This window comes from Silurus meridionalis, chromosome 5 (assembly GCF_014805685.1).
Source record: "Silurus meridionalis isolate SWU-2019-XX chromosome 5, ASM1480568v1, whole genome shotgun sequence".
Classification (NCBI taxonomy): domain Eukaryota; kingdom Metazoa; phylum Chordata; class Actinopteri; order Siluriformes; family Siluridae; genus Silurus; species Silurus meridionalis.
This window is the reverse complement of record NC_060888.1, coordinates 15657931-15678250: the sequence shown is the minus strand read 5'-3', so window position 1 is coordinate 15678250 and position 20320 is coordinate 15657931. Positions and strand designations below refer to the sequence as shown.

General features: G+C 37.8%; 1 protein-coding gene across 2 annotated transcripts in view; it reads right to left on the bottom strand.

Annotated features, from left to right (window-relative positions):
- Positions 1–20320, bottom strand: part of gpc3 (glypican 3) — a 106465-nt gene that overhangs the window by 34728 nt on the left and 51417 nt on the right. Inside the window, exons 3-6 of one of the 2 annotated variants that reach the window (XM_046850600.1) lie at positions 17728–18416; positions 9403–9527; positions 5172–5297; positions 110–221 (exon numbers count right to left, since the gene is read on the bottom strand). In XM_046850600.1, the coding sequence (XP_046706556.1) occupies positions 110–221; positions 5172–5297; positions 9403–9527; positions 17728–18416 (1052 nt within the window). The other variant, XM_046850601.1, reaches the window with a different exon arrangement.

Here is a 20320-nt window from a genome sequence, read left to right as displayed (position 1 = left end):
GAGCACCCCCACAAAGCCCAATATATGTGTGTTGAGTGAAAATAATGATACAGAGAATATCAGAATGTGGTTTTGGTTTTGGTGTGTGTGTGTGCAGATCCACACTTACCTGGTTGATGTGTTTGAGTTTGTCGATGATCTGGCTGACCACAGGCTCAGGGTGCTTGTGTTTGGCGTCTGATCCATGAGGGTGGTTTTTCTTCGGCCCTGGACCTGAAAACCTAATCAAACACAACAAAGACGTTAGGCTAGAAGTCTAACACTCACAAGCCATGTGAGCCAGTTATTTATTTTTTCATATTTTTATTTTATATCTGAAGCTTAGTTATAAGCATAAACGCGGACAATACTGCCATCTAGTGGTGAAATATACATTATGATTATTGCAATATGTAGAAAAAAAGCTTTTCATACAAAATGTTAATTAACTGGACTTTTCATTTGAGCTAAAAAGAGAGTTCTCTCTCCCAAGAGAGTGTCTGTGTATGTGGCAATTTCCATATCACATACTTTACAACTGAATACAGATTAGAAATTTGCAGGGAATCTCTATTAAAAATCTATGCACAATCATGTCAATTTACATATGAAGCAACACAACTGAATCCTAAACTACACAAAAGTTTGTGGACACTTGACCATAAGATTCATGTGTGCTTTTAGAACCCATTCCACATGTCGATTTATGAGTGTTAATGGAGATTTGTGTTTATTCAGCCACAAGGATGTTACTAAAAGCAGGTACTGATGTAGGATGAGGAGACCTGGGGTGCAGTCAGCATTTAATTTGATCCCAAAGGTGTTCAATATATCTTCATAGACAATATAATGTAAACAATATATCTTCATAGAGCTTGCACTGTGCACAAGGGCAATGTCATGCTGGAAGAGGTCTGGGTCTTCTAGTTCAAATGGAGGTAAGATTTAATAGTACCACATCCAAAGACTTTGTGGTAACAGTTTGGGGAAGATCATGAAGAACACATATGGCTGTAAAAGTCAGAAGTCCAATATAAATTATCCCTATAGTGTATTTACAGTTATATAAATATTATAGTAATAATAAGTAATGTATCGTGAATTTCTTTACAAATGGGTGTGTGGGTGTGTGTGTGTCTGTGCATGTGAATGTATAAAAGTGCTTTTAGGCATTTCTCTCTCTCTCTCTCTCTCTCTCTCTCTCTCTCTCTCTCTCTTTCCAGTAGATTACTTCCTATTAAAATGTAATTAGTGTTGATGCCCAGAAAATTGCTATCACAGAGACTGACGGACACAGCAGCAATGAGACTCTAAGCAGCCACAAATACAACTCTGACACACACCTTACACTTGCACTAACACTACACTGTCAACCTTACAACTCCACTACAGTCAATAACACGTTACGTAACCTGTTTGCTTGTAGTAGAGTGTGAGCATTGCCCACAGAATGTGACTTTCTATCAGCGCCAGCTATAAAGCAGATTAATAATCCTTACCTCACATAAATACAAATGGTTCATAAAAAAATAATTAGCAGAAAGAAAGAAAAAGAGAAAAAAAGAAAGGGATGGGGGCTTAGAGCAAAGATATGAGATCATGGCCCATTCTTAGCCATGACATAACCCATCATCATTTACATTCGCTATGTTTCTTCATTAAACCAAATTACATTTGCATACTTATATATTCTCCTTATTAGCCTTGATGGCAGCCCACCTTCCGCCTTTAATTATCACATTAATAATACACACACATATTATTCCAGATAGAAGAGATATGAAGATAAAAAAAAAAATAGGAGTATGAGAGAATGAGAGAAAGAGAGAAAGAGAGTGAGAATATGGGTACCAAGAGTGTTTGATATGGGTGCCAAGTGTTCAGTGGCAAGGCTGGATGCTTTTGATCTCAAGATGAATCAAATTTTGATTTATTAAAAATGGCATCTGTGTAAAGAATCATTAAGAAGCTTCACTTCAGTGTATGGTTGTGAACGCACAGGTCCTGAGACTTTTATACTTTCTGTAAAATGTTCTTATGAATCGTTATTCTGTTAAGATTTTTCTGTTCGCCTATATGACATAAAATGATTAAATTAGGCAATTAAATAATACAATTTATTAATTCTTTAAAATTTATAAAAAGAATAATTTCAATACTACCTCAGTGTCAGCCTACTACTCAATCAGATGTATATATGGAGAGTATAAAGACCAGAAGAGAACAAAAGCTGTACAGAAAAAAGTTTAAATATCCAGAAATAGTCATTGACTAACTGATCTGAGAGATACGTGTCTCCTCTGCGTATTATGTGAGCTCGTCAAAGTCAAATCCACCAACACAAACAGATTAAAAATGCAAATGCCCCGATAAAAAGGTCAAGGATGATTGCAAGAATTTGGTACAATTGTAAAGGCTCTGGAGACACATTCTTTATTTGGAAAATTCAGAATCTCTAAAGAACCTCTCTGACCTCCGCTGTTCCTACATGATCCCAGAGTTTTAGGAATTCTTCTTCTCCTATTTAGGTTTAACCGAGTCAGATTTTACAATCCATACCTACTAAATGTATCCTTGAACATTTACCATCTTTACTGTTTGCTGTGTTTATTTGAATAATTAACAAGTGATTAGTTAAGTAATGTGAACAATTGGATTAAAGACATGCATGGTAATTAGATTTAATTAACATATAACAACCAAGAGAGGAAGAAAAATATACCTAACTTCCGAGAAAGTGTGCTCCTGGATGAATATAATGTAGAGAAACGCTAAAAGCAGACTTTACCACTAAAACTGTCGAGCTTCAGAATGAGAACTGTGGGGTGTTACTTGCTTGACAAGCATGATGCAACACTTCAACTAGCCAGTCAAATCAGTTCCTTAGAAAATCTCTTAGATCAGCAGGTTTAAGACATTGACAGAATCTTTACTTTACTGTGCCTATTATTAACGTGAGGAGACACAGAAACCATTTTTTGTCCAGGGAGATGCAACTTTCTCTTACTGGCTGCACAACTCGAGTTAATAGTGTTTTTACTGTACCAATTTATCCTCTGAAATTATTAATCTATCAAGTGTGGGATTATAGTAACGTGGGAAATATCGCCACCTTGTATTCTTTAGTGTATTATTATCAGACATCTTTAACATTTTGATTGAAATTATGAGTTTGTGGAATGCCTGAGAGAGCAAAGTGATGCAGCAGAGTACATTTTTAGTGAAGAGTTTATCCATCCATGTTTTGTCCATTATGTAAATAGTTTGCAAATATTATTATTCGAAGGTGTATAGATAATGGGGTTTTTCCGATTATTGATGAGTAAAAATAATGTGTCTGAAAAAAGATAATTCATTTAAAGAATAATAATATCTGTTAAGAGATGCACAGGCAGAAATGCAAGAACAGGAAATGCACGTTTAAACAAATGTGTTATTTTTTCCCACTATTTTTTTGAAAATTATGTCAAAAGATGAAATATTTACAATGCTGTAAAAGATGTGTATGGACATTATATTTTCCTCCTTAATACACTAATTCTTATACATATACTAATTCAGTACAAACAGATACAGTATATGGACAAAGATTTGCAGACACCTGACCATAAGACCAAAAGAACATCAGCATTATACTAAACCTAGCGGACACCCCATGCAGAATATTTCAAGATCAAACCTTCACATTCTTCATTTGGTAAATGCATTTATACAATTTACACCACAGATTTTCAACATGATTAAAATCTAGAGACTGAGATGACTGCTGCATAAAATGAAGGCCTCAATTAGATTGTTTTAATTGTTTATGCATTTTTCTATACATTACAAGCAATTTTACAACTTTCTTTTGGGGTTGGTTGTATACACTCAACTATAGAGATCCTGAACACACATAAATAATCAGTGTTATTACTAACATTTATTTGATATATTCGTTGGTAGTGCAACATAAGTATATATGTATTACATTTGTTATAGAAATACTATGCAAAAGCAATCTTCCAAAGATTATTGCTGTTGGAGGAAACATTAAATATACTTTTAGAAATGTGATCTGTTTTCACCCTTAAAGGTTCTATATAGAATCCTATAACAGAGAGCTGCAGGAACTATTTTTCTTGAGCCATAATTATCCAATAAACCTGTAACCTCTGAATGTTCAAATGGAAAATGCCAATAATTCTGCAGCTGACTCTATTCCCAGCAAATTAGAATGTCATCACAGATGTCATTTCCATGCATCTGCGCATTCTCTCCCACAGCTGTAAACTATTTGTCTCTCCCCATCTCTGGTTCTAATTATCTCAAGAAGGTAGAAGAGTGACCACTGACATTCTCTCATGTCTCCTAAAGGCTTGTTGCTCATCAGGCTACAGTGATTGAGTGTTGTTACTGCTTTTCTGGCCGTCATATCTCAAATCTGAAGCACCCTAGTGAGCAGCTTAGCCACATACCGCCATTACACAAATAAAACAAGAGTGACACAGATATCAAATCCAGCAGCTGCTGAAGCAACATGACACCCGCATGATCTAAATGGGAATGTAGACAGAAACAGAGAAATAAATATATTTCAATGGTTTTAATGGTAGAGAACCGAAGAGAACTGTGTTATCCTGGCTGAGATCAAAAGTGAGACAAAGTTATGGAAGGTGGAGGTGCACAGACATAGGGCAAAGGGAAATATATATATATAAATGGCAAACTAAAAATTGGGTTCCGCTAGGTGAATATAGAGCCAGGCAGTGGCAGTGAATGCGATCGAAGGAGCAATTAAGCAAGAGGGGAGAAGCAACAGCATCAATGACATTAATAACCCTTCACGCAGGCTGAGTCAAGATTTACACCACAACGCCTGTCAACCGAAGGATGGAGTGTGCACAGCTCATCACTTCTCGACAAACACAACCTTCAATTCACCTACCTCCACTCTCTCTGCCTCAGGCACACAACACAACTAAAGTCAATTGCCTCCCTTATAACCCATCCCTCAGTATTACATTACAAACAGCAGCATATAATATGTTTCCTTGCTTATGGATAACTGCAGAACATTCTGCTCTATAATTCATTGTGCTACACGAGATGAGATGATATATTTAAAAACATATACATGACACCTTAAAGAAAATGAATCATGCATTCATATAGGGTCTGTGTGTGTTGTGGCGATGCTGTTGTTTACTCACTTGTCTGTCATCTCCTGCCCATTCCAGCAGAGGGAGCCGTTGAGTGCTGCAGGCTCTCGACTGCACAGAGTCTCCCCAAGATTAGCATAAAAGAAACTGAATCCCCTCAGACTCTGGATCAACTCTCTGAGAATACAAAATAAAAAAAAGAGTAGACATATGAAAGGGGTAATGGTTTAGACAGGAATAGGAACTAATAGTCAGAATTAAAATGGCAGCAAAATAGAAACATGTGGGAAATGAAGGGGGAGGGGAGTCTGTGAAATCAGATCTCCTCCATTTTCTCTGTGTTTCCAGTAAGAATAAGTTGATTTGTAGTGTTTTGATGGTAAATAGCATTGAGGATCAGTCTGCACAGCCTGCTGCTCTGGCCCAGGCTCACTCATCTGTTCATCGGTGAGAGGGAGGGAGGAAGAGCCCAAGATGGAGAAGGCAGAAGGCAGCTCAATGTCATTGTCACGGCAGGAGACAAAGCCTGTGTTAATGAGCCCCTCTCTGTCAGCATCACCACACACACAGACACACACAGACAGACACACACACACACACATACACAACACATTCTGACATGCAAATCCACCTGTACAAATATCCACTTTCATAAATACATTACATTTTTGTCTGTCGACAAAATAGTTTTAAAATAAAAAAATAAATACATAAAATTTAAATAAATATATAAAATATGAATACATATAACAAAAATAAATAATCACAAACTATTTACTTCTTTACTTGATTCAATGGAATATTGTGCATTTTGTGTAACATGATTAATAAACCATCCTTGTAGTGTTGGAATTTTGGTCATATTTCCTACACATAGTAACACACACACACACACACACACACACACACACACCTCAGGTCAGTATTGCACAAGTCATCATTAAGAAGAGAGTCCAGTCTGAGTTGAAAGCAAGCCCATTGGGCAGCTAGGTGAAGGTTAAGGGCAAAATCAGAGGACAGCACTGAACATTATACTTGCTGAGAGCGCACTGCAAGTGAGCATAGAGTGCTATGCTCTAGAGCTATCTATTACAGCATGCTAGCCAGCTCTCATGACTACTGCTCTACAAGACAACAGTGTACTTTTTGAGTTGTACCAAAAACACAAATGCACAATTATTTGACGTACTGTCAACTTCATTTCTTAAGTGGAGGAATTCTACAGTGTAATGTACTATACCCATCTCAATCAGTGTCAAGCAACTGTACACAAATGTGCACATTCTAGTCAGCAAAATTTGTTATTTTAGAGACCCTATAAAGAGTATATTTTTTGCAATGCTTTGTGTATTCACCAACTACAAAGTCCTAGACACTTAAATGCATAGAAAATCTTGATGTTTATATCAAACATTGAAATTTGATATAAATAAATACCAACTTGTATTTAATTTATAATATCCCAAATATATTTTTGGCAAGTAGCCCAGAATAAAGTTATGCATTACATAAAACATAAATTGTAAGATGCTTTTAAAAATAATGAAAATTTAAATTTTGGCTTTGGCTCCCACTTGCTTCTCTCTCTACAGGTCCTAGTCAGGTCTAATTATCTTCTTATCTGACAAATAGTGTCTTATTCATTCACTTTCAGTGAATCCTTAATCCCGGACCGGGTTGGTGGGGATCCGGATTCTATCCTGGAAACACTGGGTGTGTGAGGTAGGACTACACCCTAGATGGGTTACCAGTCCATTGCAGAGCATGCACACCCATTCACACCAGAGGTGATTTATTTTAACCAATTCAATTACTTGTATCCTGGAGTTGTGAGAAACCATGCCATCAGGTATGTGCTATATCGCTTATTAATATGAAAGCATTTCCTAAGACATTAAATTGTATCCATTATAATGAAATAAAAAAAAAAATTCCTTAGACTTTTGCACGGTACTATATTTTCATTTAGATTAAATGTAATCACTATGGAACAAGATTATAAATTACTGTAAATCCTTAAAACATTTTTTTTTATATAATTTAATAAATGATTTAATATTAAATCTAATACAGTGCCTTGTCATTTCCTCGTTTTACATATTTTTCTAAATGTCTTTTCCACAAAGGACCGATGTGGGTGCAGGTTTTCATTGAATCCCAGGCAACGTATATGACCTGATAGTCATTGAAAATGAAAATCATTAGATTTAATCAGGGAGATATTGGTGTTGCCTTGCTTGGTTGGAATGAAAACCTGCACTCACACCGGCCCTTTGTGGACACCCCTGTTTTAGATCCTCATTCAAAATGTAATATATGACAACACAAAACATATTTTTTAAATGATTACTTCATGTATTAAAAGAAAAACAAATATAACCAGAGACTTGTGATAACTGGAGATGTCTTACACATTGCTGTAGAGGAATATAGAGGAAGTGGTATCTTAGTGGTTAACATGTTGCGCTTCTGAATAGAACATCATGAGTTCCAATCCACTGCTGGGCTCTTGAGCAGAGCCCTACATCCTCAATTGCTCATTTGTATAAATGAGTTCATTGTAAGTCGCTCCAGATAAGGGTGTCTGCCAAATGCCGTGAATGAATTTTAGCCTACTCTTCTTTCAAATCATTGCTTTATTTTAGCCACATAAAAGTTTTTTATTTATGATCTTTGTATTTAAGATCCTTCCACAGCATCTCAGTGGGGTTTAAGTGAGGACAAGGCCAAACTTACCCCAAACTTTAATTTTGTTTCTTCCGTGCTGTTCAGAGCTAGACTTGCGATTGTACTTTAGATTGCTGTCTTGCTGCATATCCTGAGCTTCACATCACAGACTGGTGATTGGACATATTCCTTCAGGAATTTCTGGTAGAGAGCAGAACTCGTGTTTTCCTCAATTATGGTCAAGGCCCTGGAGCAGCAAAGCTTACCATCACACCATCACACTTCTACTGCTATGTTGTCATTACGTTGTTTTGTTGTGAAAAGCTGTGTTAGCTTTATGCCAGAGGGAGTCAATCTCATGTTGTTAAAAAATTTCACGTTAAACTCATCAGTCCACAGAACATTATCTTGACATTATCTTTGGAGGTCATTGAGGTGAATTTTGGCAAACTTAAGTCGTACCCTTATTGCGATTTTTATACAGTGATTTTTGCCATGTAACTCTCTCTTAGATACCATTTTGCAGAGTCTCTTTCTAAATATGGAATCATGAATGCTGCGTTCTGGGTAGACCAACCACTTCTTGGAAGATTCATCACTGTTTCAAGTTTTTCCATTTGGAGATAATGGCTCTTGCTGGAGTTCCAGATCCTTAGAAATGGCTTTATAACCCATTTCAGAAAAGATATAACCCTCTTGGATATATTTAAACAACTTTATTCCTCAATCTCTCCAGAATTTATTTTAATTTTGACATACTGTGTTGTTTTAGCCTACTTCATTTTGCTAAAAAGGTTCTATTGAAACGATTTTAAGATTCAATAGGGAATAATGAATTCATCTGGGTGTGTCAAAAATAATTGAACTGAAGAATCAATTACTCCTTGTTTAATTGATTGACTAAGGGGAAATTTCTTTCTTTTTTTTTTTTTTTAACAAAGAGCCTGTTGGCATTAGACAAACTTTTTTGTTCAGTAAATAAAATTATTATTTAAAAATATGTTTTGTGTTTACTCAGATTGCATTTGTAATATATATATTTTTGAAGAGCTGAAGCAACTAAATATAACTAAAATGCAACAATAGTAGATATTAGGGAGGGGAGCAAATACTTTTTCATGCCACTCTAGGTTTTTTGGTCAAATAGAATTCTTTGAGTATCCAATGATGCAACAGTCATCTGAGGCCAGAAGCTAGGGAAGAAAAATTGTCTGGGTCAAGAGTGACACCATCTAAGTGACAGGCATCTGCAAGTTCATGTATGCAGAACAGGTGAAATAGCAAACATTTATTTTATTATGAATTGCGATTTCATTAATTAGTTTTCAACACAGAAAACTACAGTATCAGCTAATCAATCTTACATACCGTACACTGAAAAACTGTCTATTGCTTCTAATTTTTATTCAGATTCTTAAGAAAAGATCCTCTCTAACTCTGTAAAAAAAAAAAAAAAGTCTTGGATAGGAACTAGTGGGGTAAGGAAATTTATTTGTGAATATGGTGCTGGATCAGTTCACTACCATGCCTATAATATAAAACTCCACAAAACTGTGCAATGTTGTGGCTCCTATGCAGTATAACACCTTTGCGCACCCATTTATTAATTCATTACCTGCGCTGTCCAGAAAGGGTCTCATCTGGATCAAAGTTGACTGGTTGGATGATAAGCGTCTGCTCCACTGGTGATGTAACTGCACGAGCCTTGCGCTGGGGTGTGTGTAAACACATGCTGCTTACCTAAAAAAACAAAAAGCGTATTAGGTCTGCATGCTCTGTTTACTGTTGCACTAAATAATATGTCTACATGAATGAACCTCTGGTGACACACAGTTATATTTAAGACATTGTTTTGTATGGTAGTGTGCACTTTTGGACAGAGGCTAAGTATTTCATTCAGAGAAGAGGCTGCGTAACCAAAACAAAAACCCTTTTAAATTGCCCTTGTCAACTAGCAGTTTCCCTTGGGGGAATTCCCGCTGGCATCTTTTAGGGCCTTCCAAGTGTACAAGTACATGGTGAAAACAGTGCTGGAATGCAGAGCAAGAGGGAAGACATTAATGAGCCAGAACGCCCCCGAAAGTTTTTTTCCCCTTATTCAGCTAATCACTTGGCTCGCAGCATAGCTTTCTTCTCCAGTTTGTTTATTTGGGCGACGTGTGACAATAGGATTTACATAACAAAGCAACATCGCTGTCAAGCTAGTCAGCCACTTGCACCTTGTTCTTTCACTAATCATCATCCTGCGCAGCCTCTTGTTCTCTCGGATAAACGCTATTGTTTTTATATGGGACAACATCATCATATTAAACACAGAGGCCCTCTCTGTGCATGGATGATAATAGAAAGTGTCTATTGTATTCAGGTGCAATAAAAATGCAAATGCATGTTTCTGTTTAGCTTGCGCTTTAATGAATTGCTGCTGGATTAATTTCCCAAGGGATTCAGCAACTTAATTCTTAATTCTGGACTGAATTCTGGGGTGTAATGTTAGCAGCTAATTGTGCCCGGCTGGCTATAAGTGAATATGTGCAGTATACCAGCTGCAGAGTACCGATGGAAACAAGCATCGCATAGACGTCTCCATCATAATGTGTGGGAAGAGAAAACACACACGCATATTGTGAAAATCTGAAATGTCTAAAAATGAAGACGGCACACACCTGTAATAAGAGATATGGGACAGTACAATCCAAACTGATCTCTACACACCACATCTGTATTTTTCATATTTCAGGAAGAAAATGCTTATAGGAATGTAGGAATAATGGAATTGTGAAAGAAAATTTGCTTCATTGAATCAACAAACAGTTAATGGTAATTGTAAAACTGTAATTGTACTGTATTGTACAACATATTCTTGTATTTAATGTGTACATACACTATATGTATTTTATGAGCATCCCATTCCAGATTTAGTGTTAATTTGCTATTATAATGGCCTCCACACTTTTGGGAAGGTGTTCCACTAGATGTTGGAAGTGTGATTTTGATAATTCAGCTGCAAGGCTATTAGTAATGTCAAGTACTGATGTAGGGTGAAGAGGCTTGGTATTCCAATTCATCAAAATAGTGTTCAATAGGGTTTAGTTTAGTTCAGAGCTCTATAGCAGGCCACTCAAGATCTCCCACCCCAAACCACGTACACCATATCCTCACTTTGTGCACAGGGGCATTGTCATGCTGGAACAGGTTTGGGTCTCCTAGCTCAGGGAATATTTCAAGCTGATGGTGTGCCTACGACTTTGTGTGAGAAATGCTTTAAGGAAAAACCACACATAGCTGGAAAAGTCAGGTGTCTCAATCTTTTTGTTCACATAGTGTACATAAGTCTGTAGTTATGTATAAGTAGCACAGTTGTACGCAAAATGTCTCTTATTATAAATAACTTAAGATTATAAGATATCATTTCGCATTCAGTACTTATAATTAATGTTGTGTGATGTCTGCAAAAACAAGTAAAATTTTGTGGTCACTTGCTGGTGTTATACCAGCTATAACTATTTATTCTCTCGTTCACTCATTCTTTCTCATTTTAACAAAAAACACAAAGTCCTCTGTTACAGATTGTTCCTTATTGGAAAATGTTAAGGTATACCATTATCTCTTATTGATACAAAAAATAAATTCAATAAATCTCCTCATGAACACATTAACACAAAACACTATTTTCTTGCCCTTCACAAGAGAACTGCCAACTGGGAAAGCATGCCAAACACACATTTCCATTTCCTTAAATACAAGCTTTGCATCCACTGCCCATTCTGCATCATTAAAAAGCGTAACACACTCAAAAAAAGGCATTTTGTTCTGATTGTCAGGAGGAGACAGTAATGGTAAATATCCCGACCCAAAGAGCATTACACATGTTTTCGATCTGTTAGAACATCCACCAAAAAAGACCCTGGCTAAGTTGTCACTATAGAAATCATCATGTTTTATTATCACTGCAATTAACAGCTTACAGAGCTGCAGTTACAGAAAATGAATCAGAACTTTTAAGAAATCATACTCCGCAATACATTGGTTCTGTGGTGTATTAAATCATACATCCCAATATGCAAATATTTACTAGGCCATTATCAGGGGGTGCCTACATCCCAACGCACACACTCATGCATGCACACGTACACACATCTCAAAGACATTTTGCTCTATGATCGTACCATTAGTATAGATCAATAGAAACCCTTTCTAGTAGGCATCCCCACAGGGGACTAAATTTTATGCTGAAGCACGTGTGGAGTGAAGGTGATCACACTGTTTACAACACAGTTTTAAATTCAGATTTAACTTCCATCCTGATGCAACATGATGTATATTAGTGTAAGTCCAGATTTTCTCTGCAACATTCATAGCACACACACACACACACACACACACACACACACATGCTCTTTTGCAATGCTCACACAAACACACAGACGCCCACTAATTCACAGCCATGGCACACTCTCTTCTTCTAATGCTCTTCCTCCTGCTTTCTCTGGGGAAATCATTAGTGGGCAGCCTCTCCCAATGTAATTTCGTGCGTGCAGAGAGGCCCTTCTCGCCTCTGGCCTTGATTAATGTGGGGCTTGTGCTTTTCCTCTGAGTTTGGCGGCTGCACGTGTGGGACTCAGGGGACCTGTGGCACAGGGGAGAGTGTGGGTGAGATTGTTTCTCTTATTAGCAGAGTATTAGTAACACGGCCAACATGGCAGCCAGGCTACTGGAGAACCGCTAGATAAGAGCTGTGTCATTGAGGGTTCTGAAATATCTACCAACTATTTTTACTTTTATCTATCTATTACCTTACACACCCAGAGGAAAATGGGAGAGTCAGGCCAGGCATTAGCACTCAAGAAAGATATCTTGCGCACTCACACACTCTCAAACACACTTCCACACAGTCACGTTATGTATTTACAGGAGCACATGCTGGATAATTGCTTCACAACTGCCAGTCGTGTGTGTTTCACAGCAAAGCAGTTAAAGTAATATGTCAATGTTTCTGTATGCATGTCTGATTACTGTGAACAATTTGAAGTTGTTACCTTCAATGGCAGAAATAATATAAAGTCATTAGGACAGCTATTGTGTTTCAGGAATGCATGCTTTTGTATAATTAATTGAAAAGTCAGTCATGCAAAACTTCCTCATATCCGTGTAGGTTTCCTTTGGGTTTGTCAGGTTCCTCTCACCTCTTAAAAACACGCTGTTAAGTAGATTGGCTATGAGTTATTGCTCTTAGGTGTGAATAAGCGTATGTGTGTGCATGGTGTGCTGCAATGCACTTGCATCCCATCTAGTATTTGTTTCTGGCTTGGGTTCCAGATTCACTGCCACTGGGATAAAGCACTTACTAAAGGTAAAAACTAATAATAATTAAAACACTCATGAATTCATAAGGTGTTTTGTTAATTAAGCTCTATATCTATTTAATTTCTTCTTTACAAATAAGAACAGTGTTGCAAAAATATATACTTATGCCTTGTTTTTGACTTTTTGAATTCATGTTGAATACTGTTCATTATATAGACAAAAGTATTAGGACACCTCACTTTTCTAGTACATATGTACCCCAAACTGTTACCACAAATATGGAGGCATATAAGATGTATTTGGATGCAGTATCGTTACATTTTTGTTCTTTAAACTTGTTCCAGCATGACTGTGACAAAGCGAGCTTTATGAAGATATGGTTTACATGGGTTGGAGTGGAAGATCTTAAGTAGTCTGCTATAGAGCTCGAACATGAACCCTACTGAACATCTTTTTGATGAATTAGAATGCTGAATGCACCCCAAGCCTCCTTAACCTACATCAGTATCTGACTTTACTAACACTCTTGTGGCTGAATGAGTACAAATCTTCACAGCCACACTCCAAAATCTAGTGGTCCTCCTTCCAAGAAGAGTGGAGGTTATTATAACAGATAACAGGGACTAAATGTGGGATGGGGTGTTCATAAAATACATGCAAATCTTCTCATCATACGTCCACAAACATTTGTGTATTTATTGAATATGTGTATATAATTGTGACCGAGTTCAACAAATGGCCTCAAATGTCCATTAAAATTTTATTTTTCAGAGCTTTTCTCAGTACAGTCATGTGATGCAATCATACTGACTAACAATACAGATGCAGTAAATATAGATCAGGCTAAAAAAATATATATTCCTTGTCTTGATCATGCATAAATTATTGAATGCGGCATAAAAGTTTGCTTTGGAAATAAATAATAAATGAACTCGAAAGAACAGTCTGCTTTATGGAAATAAATGATAAAGCTGACTAAAGGTTCCCTTTATGCCCACGCCCATCTTTAGACGCAGAAGCAGTCTGCAAAATTCATCCAGTGAGGGGTGAATAATAGTGGGGAATATATGGGGAAACCCAAAGAATGTGCCATGCAGACATATTTTTCTCCTCAATGATGCCAAATGGACAATCAGAAAGCAGCCAGTCTCCTTTCTGCAGCCATCCACATCCATCCACATCCACTTCCTTCCATTTCCCCCATGTTCTGGCTTGTATTTCTGTGTGTATTCCTTCTTTCTTCCCTCTGAGACATATACACATTCAACTCCCTAACAGCGGCCCATGCCCTTCTAATCCTTTTCCCCCTCTCTCTCTTTCTCTCTCTCTCTCTCTCTCTCTCTCATCATCATCATCATTAGTTTTCTACTTCTGCTCGGTAACTGGTAAAAATAGTGCTTCATAAAACATGCATCTTCTTTTTGTCCCTCTTTCTCACAAATTCGAGATGTAATAGAAAAAAAGAAGTAATAGAAGAATGGAGATTTGATGAGTGGGAATGTCATCCTGGTACAGATGACAGTGTTTAAGCAGGATGAGATAAACCAAAAGAACCTAATCACTCTGAGAGGCACTCAGTACTTTTGCTCACCAGCAAGCCAAAACAGTCTCTTAGACTGATTAAGACCAATAGTTTCAGACTGCTTTCCAGGGACCAAATATCAGTGTCCTGTTTGGGCAAGCTCACTTAGTCCTACATCTTCTAAATATAGATCATGGTTCACTCCTCTAGTTACACACTGTAATCAATAGAGAGCAGTTTACTTCTTCCTACTCAAAACTCTCTAAACCACACATACACACATTCACATGCACTTAGTTTCTTCTAGTGATAGGTCTGCATTTTAAATCTGCACAATACTGCAGTCAAGGACACGGCAATACGAGACTGCACTCTACAGTGATGCCCGTGCTACTGACCCTGTGTCCACATCGATGCCCTACTCCCTATTCCCATATATGGGATTTGGGTATTATATGTCTTCGGTGTACCTTATTTAAACACTAACCTGGTGTAGTGCATTGTGGGATTTCATGAGCACACTAAGCTTCTGGACATGGCTAGTAGTGGTGTAGCCAATAATTTTTTTCAGTAAAGGGATTAAAGGAAATATACTTTAGCAAATTCAAAGTGTGATCTAGACAATTATATTGATCAGGGCTGGCTGCCAGACAGTCCAAATTTATTTATTATTTAAAGCACATTCTTCTACCAACCGAACTAGCCATTTTCATAAAGATGCCATAAAATATGTATAAAGACAATTTGACTGAAAATTATTAAAATAATTCTCTAGGAACACTGAACTATAATGAGATTTATTTTACTTCTATAAGAAAAACATGCAACAGATCAGTGTTTATTATTCAAATAAAAACAGGAAAATTGCATAATCCTGTTTCTCAAAATAGCAGCTGGTACCCACAAAATGTGTTCAAACAAAAAAATAATTTATATTAAATAATTATAATTTATTTGTCAAATAAATGGAGCCTTCATGTTTTTTCCATCTCCAAAGAACATGCTGGTAGGTGGATAGGCTATGCTAAATTGCCCTAGGCATGAATGAGTGTGTGTGCGTGATTTTATGTGTGATGTGTATGGAATTGTGTATGGAATTGTGTGTGTGTGTGTGTGTGTGTGTGTGTGTGTGTGTGTGCGTGTGTGTGTGTGTGTGTGTGTGTGTGTACATGTGTGTGTCTTAATATGAATAATGTTTTCCTAACAGATACAAGTAGGAGGTGCACATTTTTTTTCTTCTTTAGAAAGCTTTGCCAGAAATGTTTGCAGGGCATCAATTTGAGACCAAAGGTGTGTATCAGAAATTGGATCCCAACAAAAAAAGTCACTCAAGAACGTTTTTTTTTTTTTTCATGTGGACTTGAGTAAATAGTCACAATGAAGCAATGTCATTGCACAGTACGGTATGTTTACAGCATCCCTAATAGAAACCTGTGGTTTAAATTAGGCTTCTACCTCATTCATATTTTGGGAAACAGAACCAATTAGATCCACTTGAAAATACTGAGATGCTGCAAGGAACAAAAAAAACCCAGCAAGTTGAAATACACAGGCACATTTGGAGTAGGTGAGACTATAATTTATAAATCATGCTGACAGTGTGTTTTTTTTCTACTGTTTTTTTCTTTTACAATGTGGTAGGGTTTATAGACCATGCCCATGTTGTGTGGACATTTGGAACAAAAAAGAGGTACAGACAGTTAAATTGCATTACACTCCTAATGTGTGTCCTGATATATTTGCACCCAGGATAGGTGATTGGGATCCATTATGACCAAGTAAAACCACTAAGAGTAATTAATGATTTTGTGTCTCTAACTTTCCTGTTATTCAAATCATACCAATAATTTCCATGTATATTACATTTTTTTACATCTCTACCATCATTCTTTTACCTGGATCAGCTTAGATTGATTATGGCTGAAAGTTAATGAAACTTGCTTTGTTGCTAAACAATGCTCTATCACAACCAATTCAACTCACGGAGAGCCTGATTATTGCCTGATGTGTTGAATCAGGTGTTTTAAAGCAGGAAAAGCCCTAAAATGTGCTGTGTGTGCCCTTTCAAGCCTGGAGTCTGACATCCCAGTTTTACACCACCTTATAGATGAAATCGAAAATGCTGTTGCAGCAAGTGCTTGCTGCTGACATTTCACACTATAACATAGAGCTAAAATAAAGTGAAACATGCTGAATGTAATGCCTCCATCTAGTGCTCTCGAAAAAAAAAGAAGTCTGGACTGAGTACACACTTCCAAACGTTAAAATATGCTGAAGTACAATGAAATCTAATCAGAACCTCAAAGTTCAGATGCTGCATACACCTACATATACACACACCCACTATCAACCAACCACCACCCCTTTTCAACCCCCTTCCTCAACACACATACGTATATGCTTGTGTGTGTGTGTGTGTGTGTGTGTGTGTGTGTGTGTGTGTGTGTCTGTGTGTCTGTGTCTGTGGACTATGGGTGTTAAAGATATTACTATGCAGAAACTAAAAACAGAGCAAGTGTTGCAGCAGTATTTTTTTCAATATTTTCTCATACACACACAAGAGCAACTGAAGTGTGTTATTGCTGTTTAACCCCTTCTGCCCCACTGAAAGGGTCACCGTTGAGCAGGGAGAGGGATGCACTTGGGAGCTTGTCAGGCACCGCTTTATGGAAAGTGGTGGATACAATACCTCTAAGCATTTTAGAGTGCAGTTACTCAATTTAGAGATAAAGAGTCACATGTAGAGAATGGGTTAACAAAAAACGAGTTAGCTAGCGTTTCTAGCAAGTTAGGCCTTCTCTAATATCAAATATGTGCAAATCAGACATCTCACTTTTTCAGGGGCTTTATCAGTTAATGGAATGATCCAGTGCTTTTCAAACTTTATCTCTCTTTTTGTGGTATCTGTAGTGGATGTGCAATTAAGACAGCCAGGAAATGACACATTTACTTTCACTGTGAGGAGAGTGGGAAATTTACTCACGTATAATAGTAGTTTTTAGGCAGTACCAATTGTAATTCTTTTCTTATTAGAGAGCAATTTGATAAAATGATTTCCTGTGATAACTGCACATGCACTCTAGATTCAGTCTATAGGAACTGGATATAACTGACCTGTGTGTTCACTCTGCTCTTGGCCGCCACAATGTGTCTCAGAGCCATCCGGATGATGACGTGCAGCCTGAGTACCACTGCCTCAATGTCCTGCCCTCCTCTCATGGCAGCTGCCAAAGTGCCCAGTCCCTCCACGTAGGTCCTCCAGTGTGGCTGCACCTCAGCTGCCCCCCCAAGACAGGTGCCCATTGTCACCAGACACATTGCCTTGCATGGTCGCACCTCCATCAGTCCTTGACACAGTGGACAGTACCAGAGGCGGAGCAGTGCCCGAGCGCACTCCCTTCCTGCCTTTAGGTGCTGCGTGGTGTTTACCACCTCGATGCCCAGGTTCAGTGCCTGAAGGAAGAGACGTGTGGCCAACAGTGAACGTGAAAGACGCGTCATCATGAGCTTAGGGTAAGAGCCGAATGCTGATGCCTCACGCCACATCCTGTGCATGCACTCATCTGAGATTCCTGCTGATGCCCCATTGCCCAAGAGGCGGCGATAGGCAAGAGGGAAGAGGCGTGAGAAGAAGGATGTCACCATGTCGTCTACGTTGGCATCAGATCCAAGGATGTAAAGGGACATATCCAGGAAGAGCTGAGTAGCAGCACCATTAGCTCCACTACCCAGTCCAGGAAACTCCTCTCTCAGTAGGGTGAGAGTAGAGTTACGGCCCAAGCGCAAAACCATATCAAAGGCCTCTGTAAGAGAATGAAAGAGAATGAAAGAGAGAGAAAGAGAGAGAGAGAGAGAGAGAGAGAGAGAGAGAGAGAGAGAGAGATAAATCATTTACATTTATTTATTTATTTCATATGCCAAATTATTCCCATTTGAAACGTTTACACTCCTCTTGTTATACATAATCAATATTTGTATATTACACATCAGAAATCATCTAGCAAATCTATCTTTAGTCTCTCGGTCACTACAGATGAAAAAAAAGAAATCTAAAGCTTCCCATATTCTCATATCAATTGGAGAACACAGTTTTCAGAAGTGACCTTCCTGAACAACAAAGACTGATTCTCAACAGTTTTAAAGACTTAAAAGGAAAGCATTTATCCACACTGGAGGCTGTTTCAGATGCTGAGCCTCAAAGATGCTGAGGGAAGAAAACAGCACAAATTGTAAGCCAGAGCACAGAAATAATCAGATGCATATGAAAGCTCTCAATGGTGTCTTATCAGTGCAGAAACATAGAAGGGCTGCTTTCCAAATCCACACCAGCTAGTAGGGGAAAGAGGGCTGCACAGAGGAAAGGCTAAGATTTAGGAAAATGAAGAAAGGGAATAAGATGGGGTTAAATGAAGGGGGCATATTGTATAACTACAAGTGTGTCTCTTATTAAGAAGTATACAGTTCTTTGTTGATGTACAGTATACATACTGTACATCAACAACTATTACTTCTTAATAAAATTCTTAACTAGCTAGTGTGGATTTGGAAAGGAGCCCTTCTATTTTTCTACACTGATAAGACACCAATGAGAGCTGAGCTGCCATTGAGAGATGCATCTGGATGTGCATCTTGTCTCATACTGACACTGTGTTTATGGGTTTTTAGGCATGCAATGGGCTAGCTAAACTTCCGTGCACTTAAACGAACTACCATTGACACAAGATGTAATGTACAAATGTAATTAGAAATGAATTTTTTCAGAAATTGTTCAGAGGAGAATTTCCACAAGCAATAATAAAAAAAAAGATTTAATTAAGAAGATGAATGCAGTTGTATAAAAGAAGGATCTGCTGGGTTGAACTAGATAGTGTCTAAGTCAGATACGTGTGCCATGGCATCTTCTTTCAACACTGTGCAACACTTTATTAGAGCTAATACTAAGTGAATGATAAGTGACCAATCTGGTATGTCTCAAACTGCAAATGTGCTGTTTACTCCCTAGTGTGCAGTCATTCATCTTCTCCTTTTGATATGTGGCCCCCTGCTCTTCCAACACAGCATTAGGGATGTTGAAATGACATATTGTAGTTGAAAGTCCCAAGAAACTTTGCTTTGAAAAAATTAATAAAATAAAAACTTCCTTGTGTGATTTGCTTGGTGTTCATAGTCATTTTAATACAACAGAAATGTATCCTTTTTCTGCATTTTCATGTGAAACATTACATTTTTGGCTCCAGATTTGAGCTTTTTCAGGTGATGCAACACTGTTAAATAATGTAGATTTCTGTCCAAATTAATTAAACTTCCACTTCTACCGCTTAGAATCACTTTTTTCTTTTTTGCCTTTTACTTATGATTTAAACTAGGTTCCCTGGTGGTCTAGTGGTTAGGATGCGGCTCTCTCACCGCTGCGGCCCGGGGATCGAACCGGGATAAATTGGGAAGGGTTGCGTTAGGAAGGGCATCCAGCATAAAAACATCAACCATACGGAGGATCCGCTGCAGCGACTCCTAACGGGAGAAGCCGAAAGAAAGTTACTTATTTAAACTGTGCAAGATTTGCCTTTTTTTGGAGTTGGATAATGGAGTACACTGATGAGTTAAAGGCTGATGAGTGAGACTTATTGCAGGTAAATGAGATGTGATTTGTCCACCTGGTAGGTGTACAGAATATAGGACAATATGGTTAAATCATTGTCTAACCCAT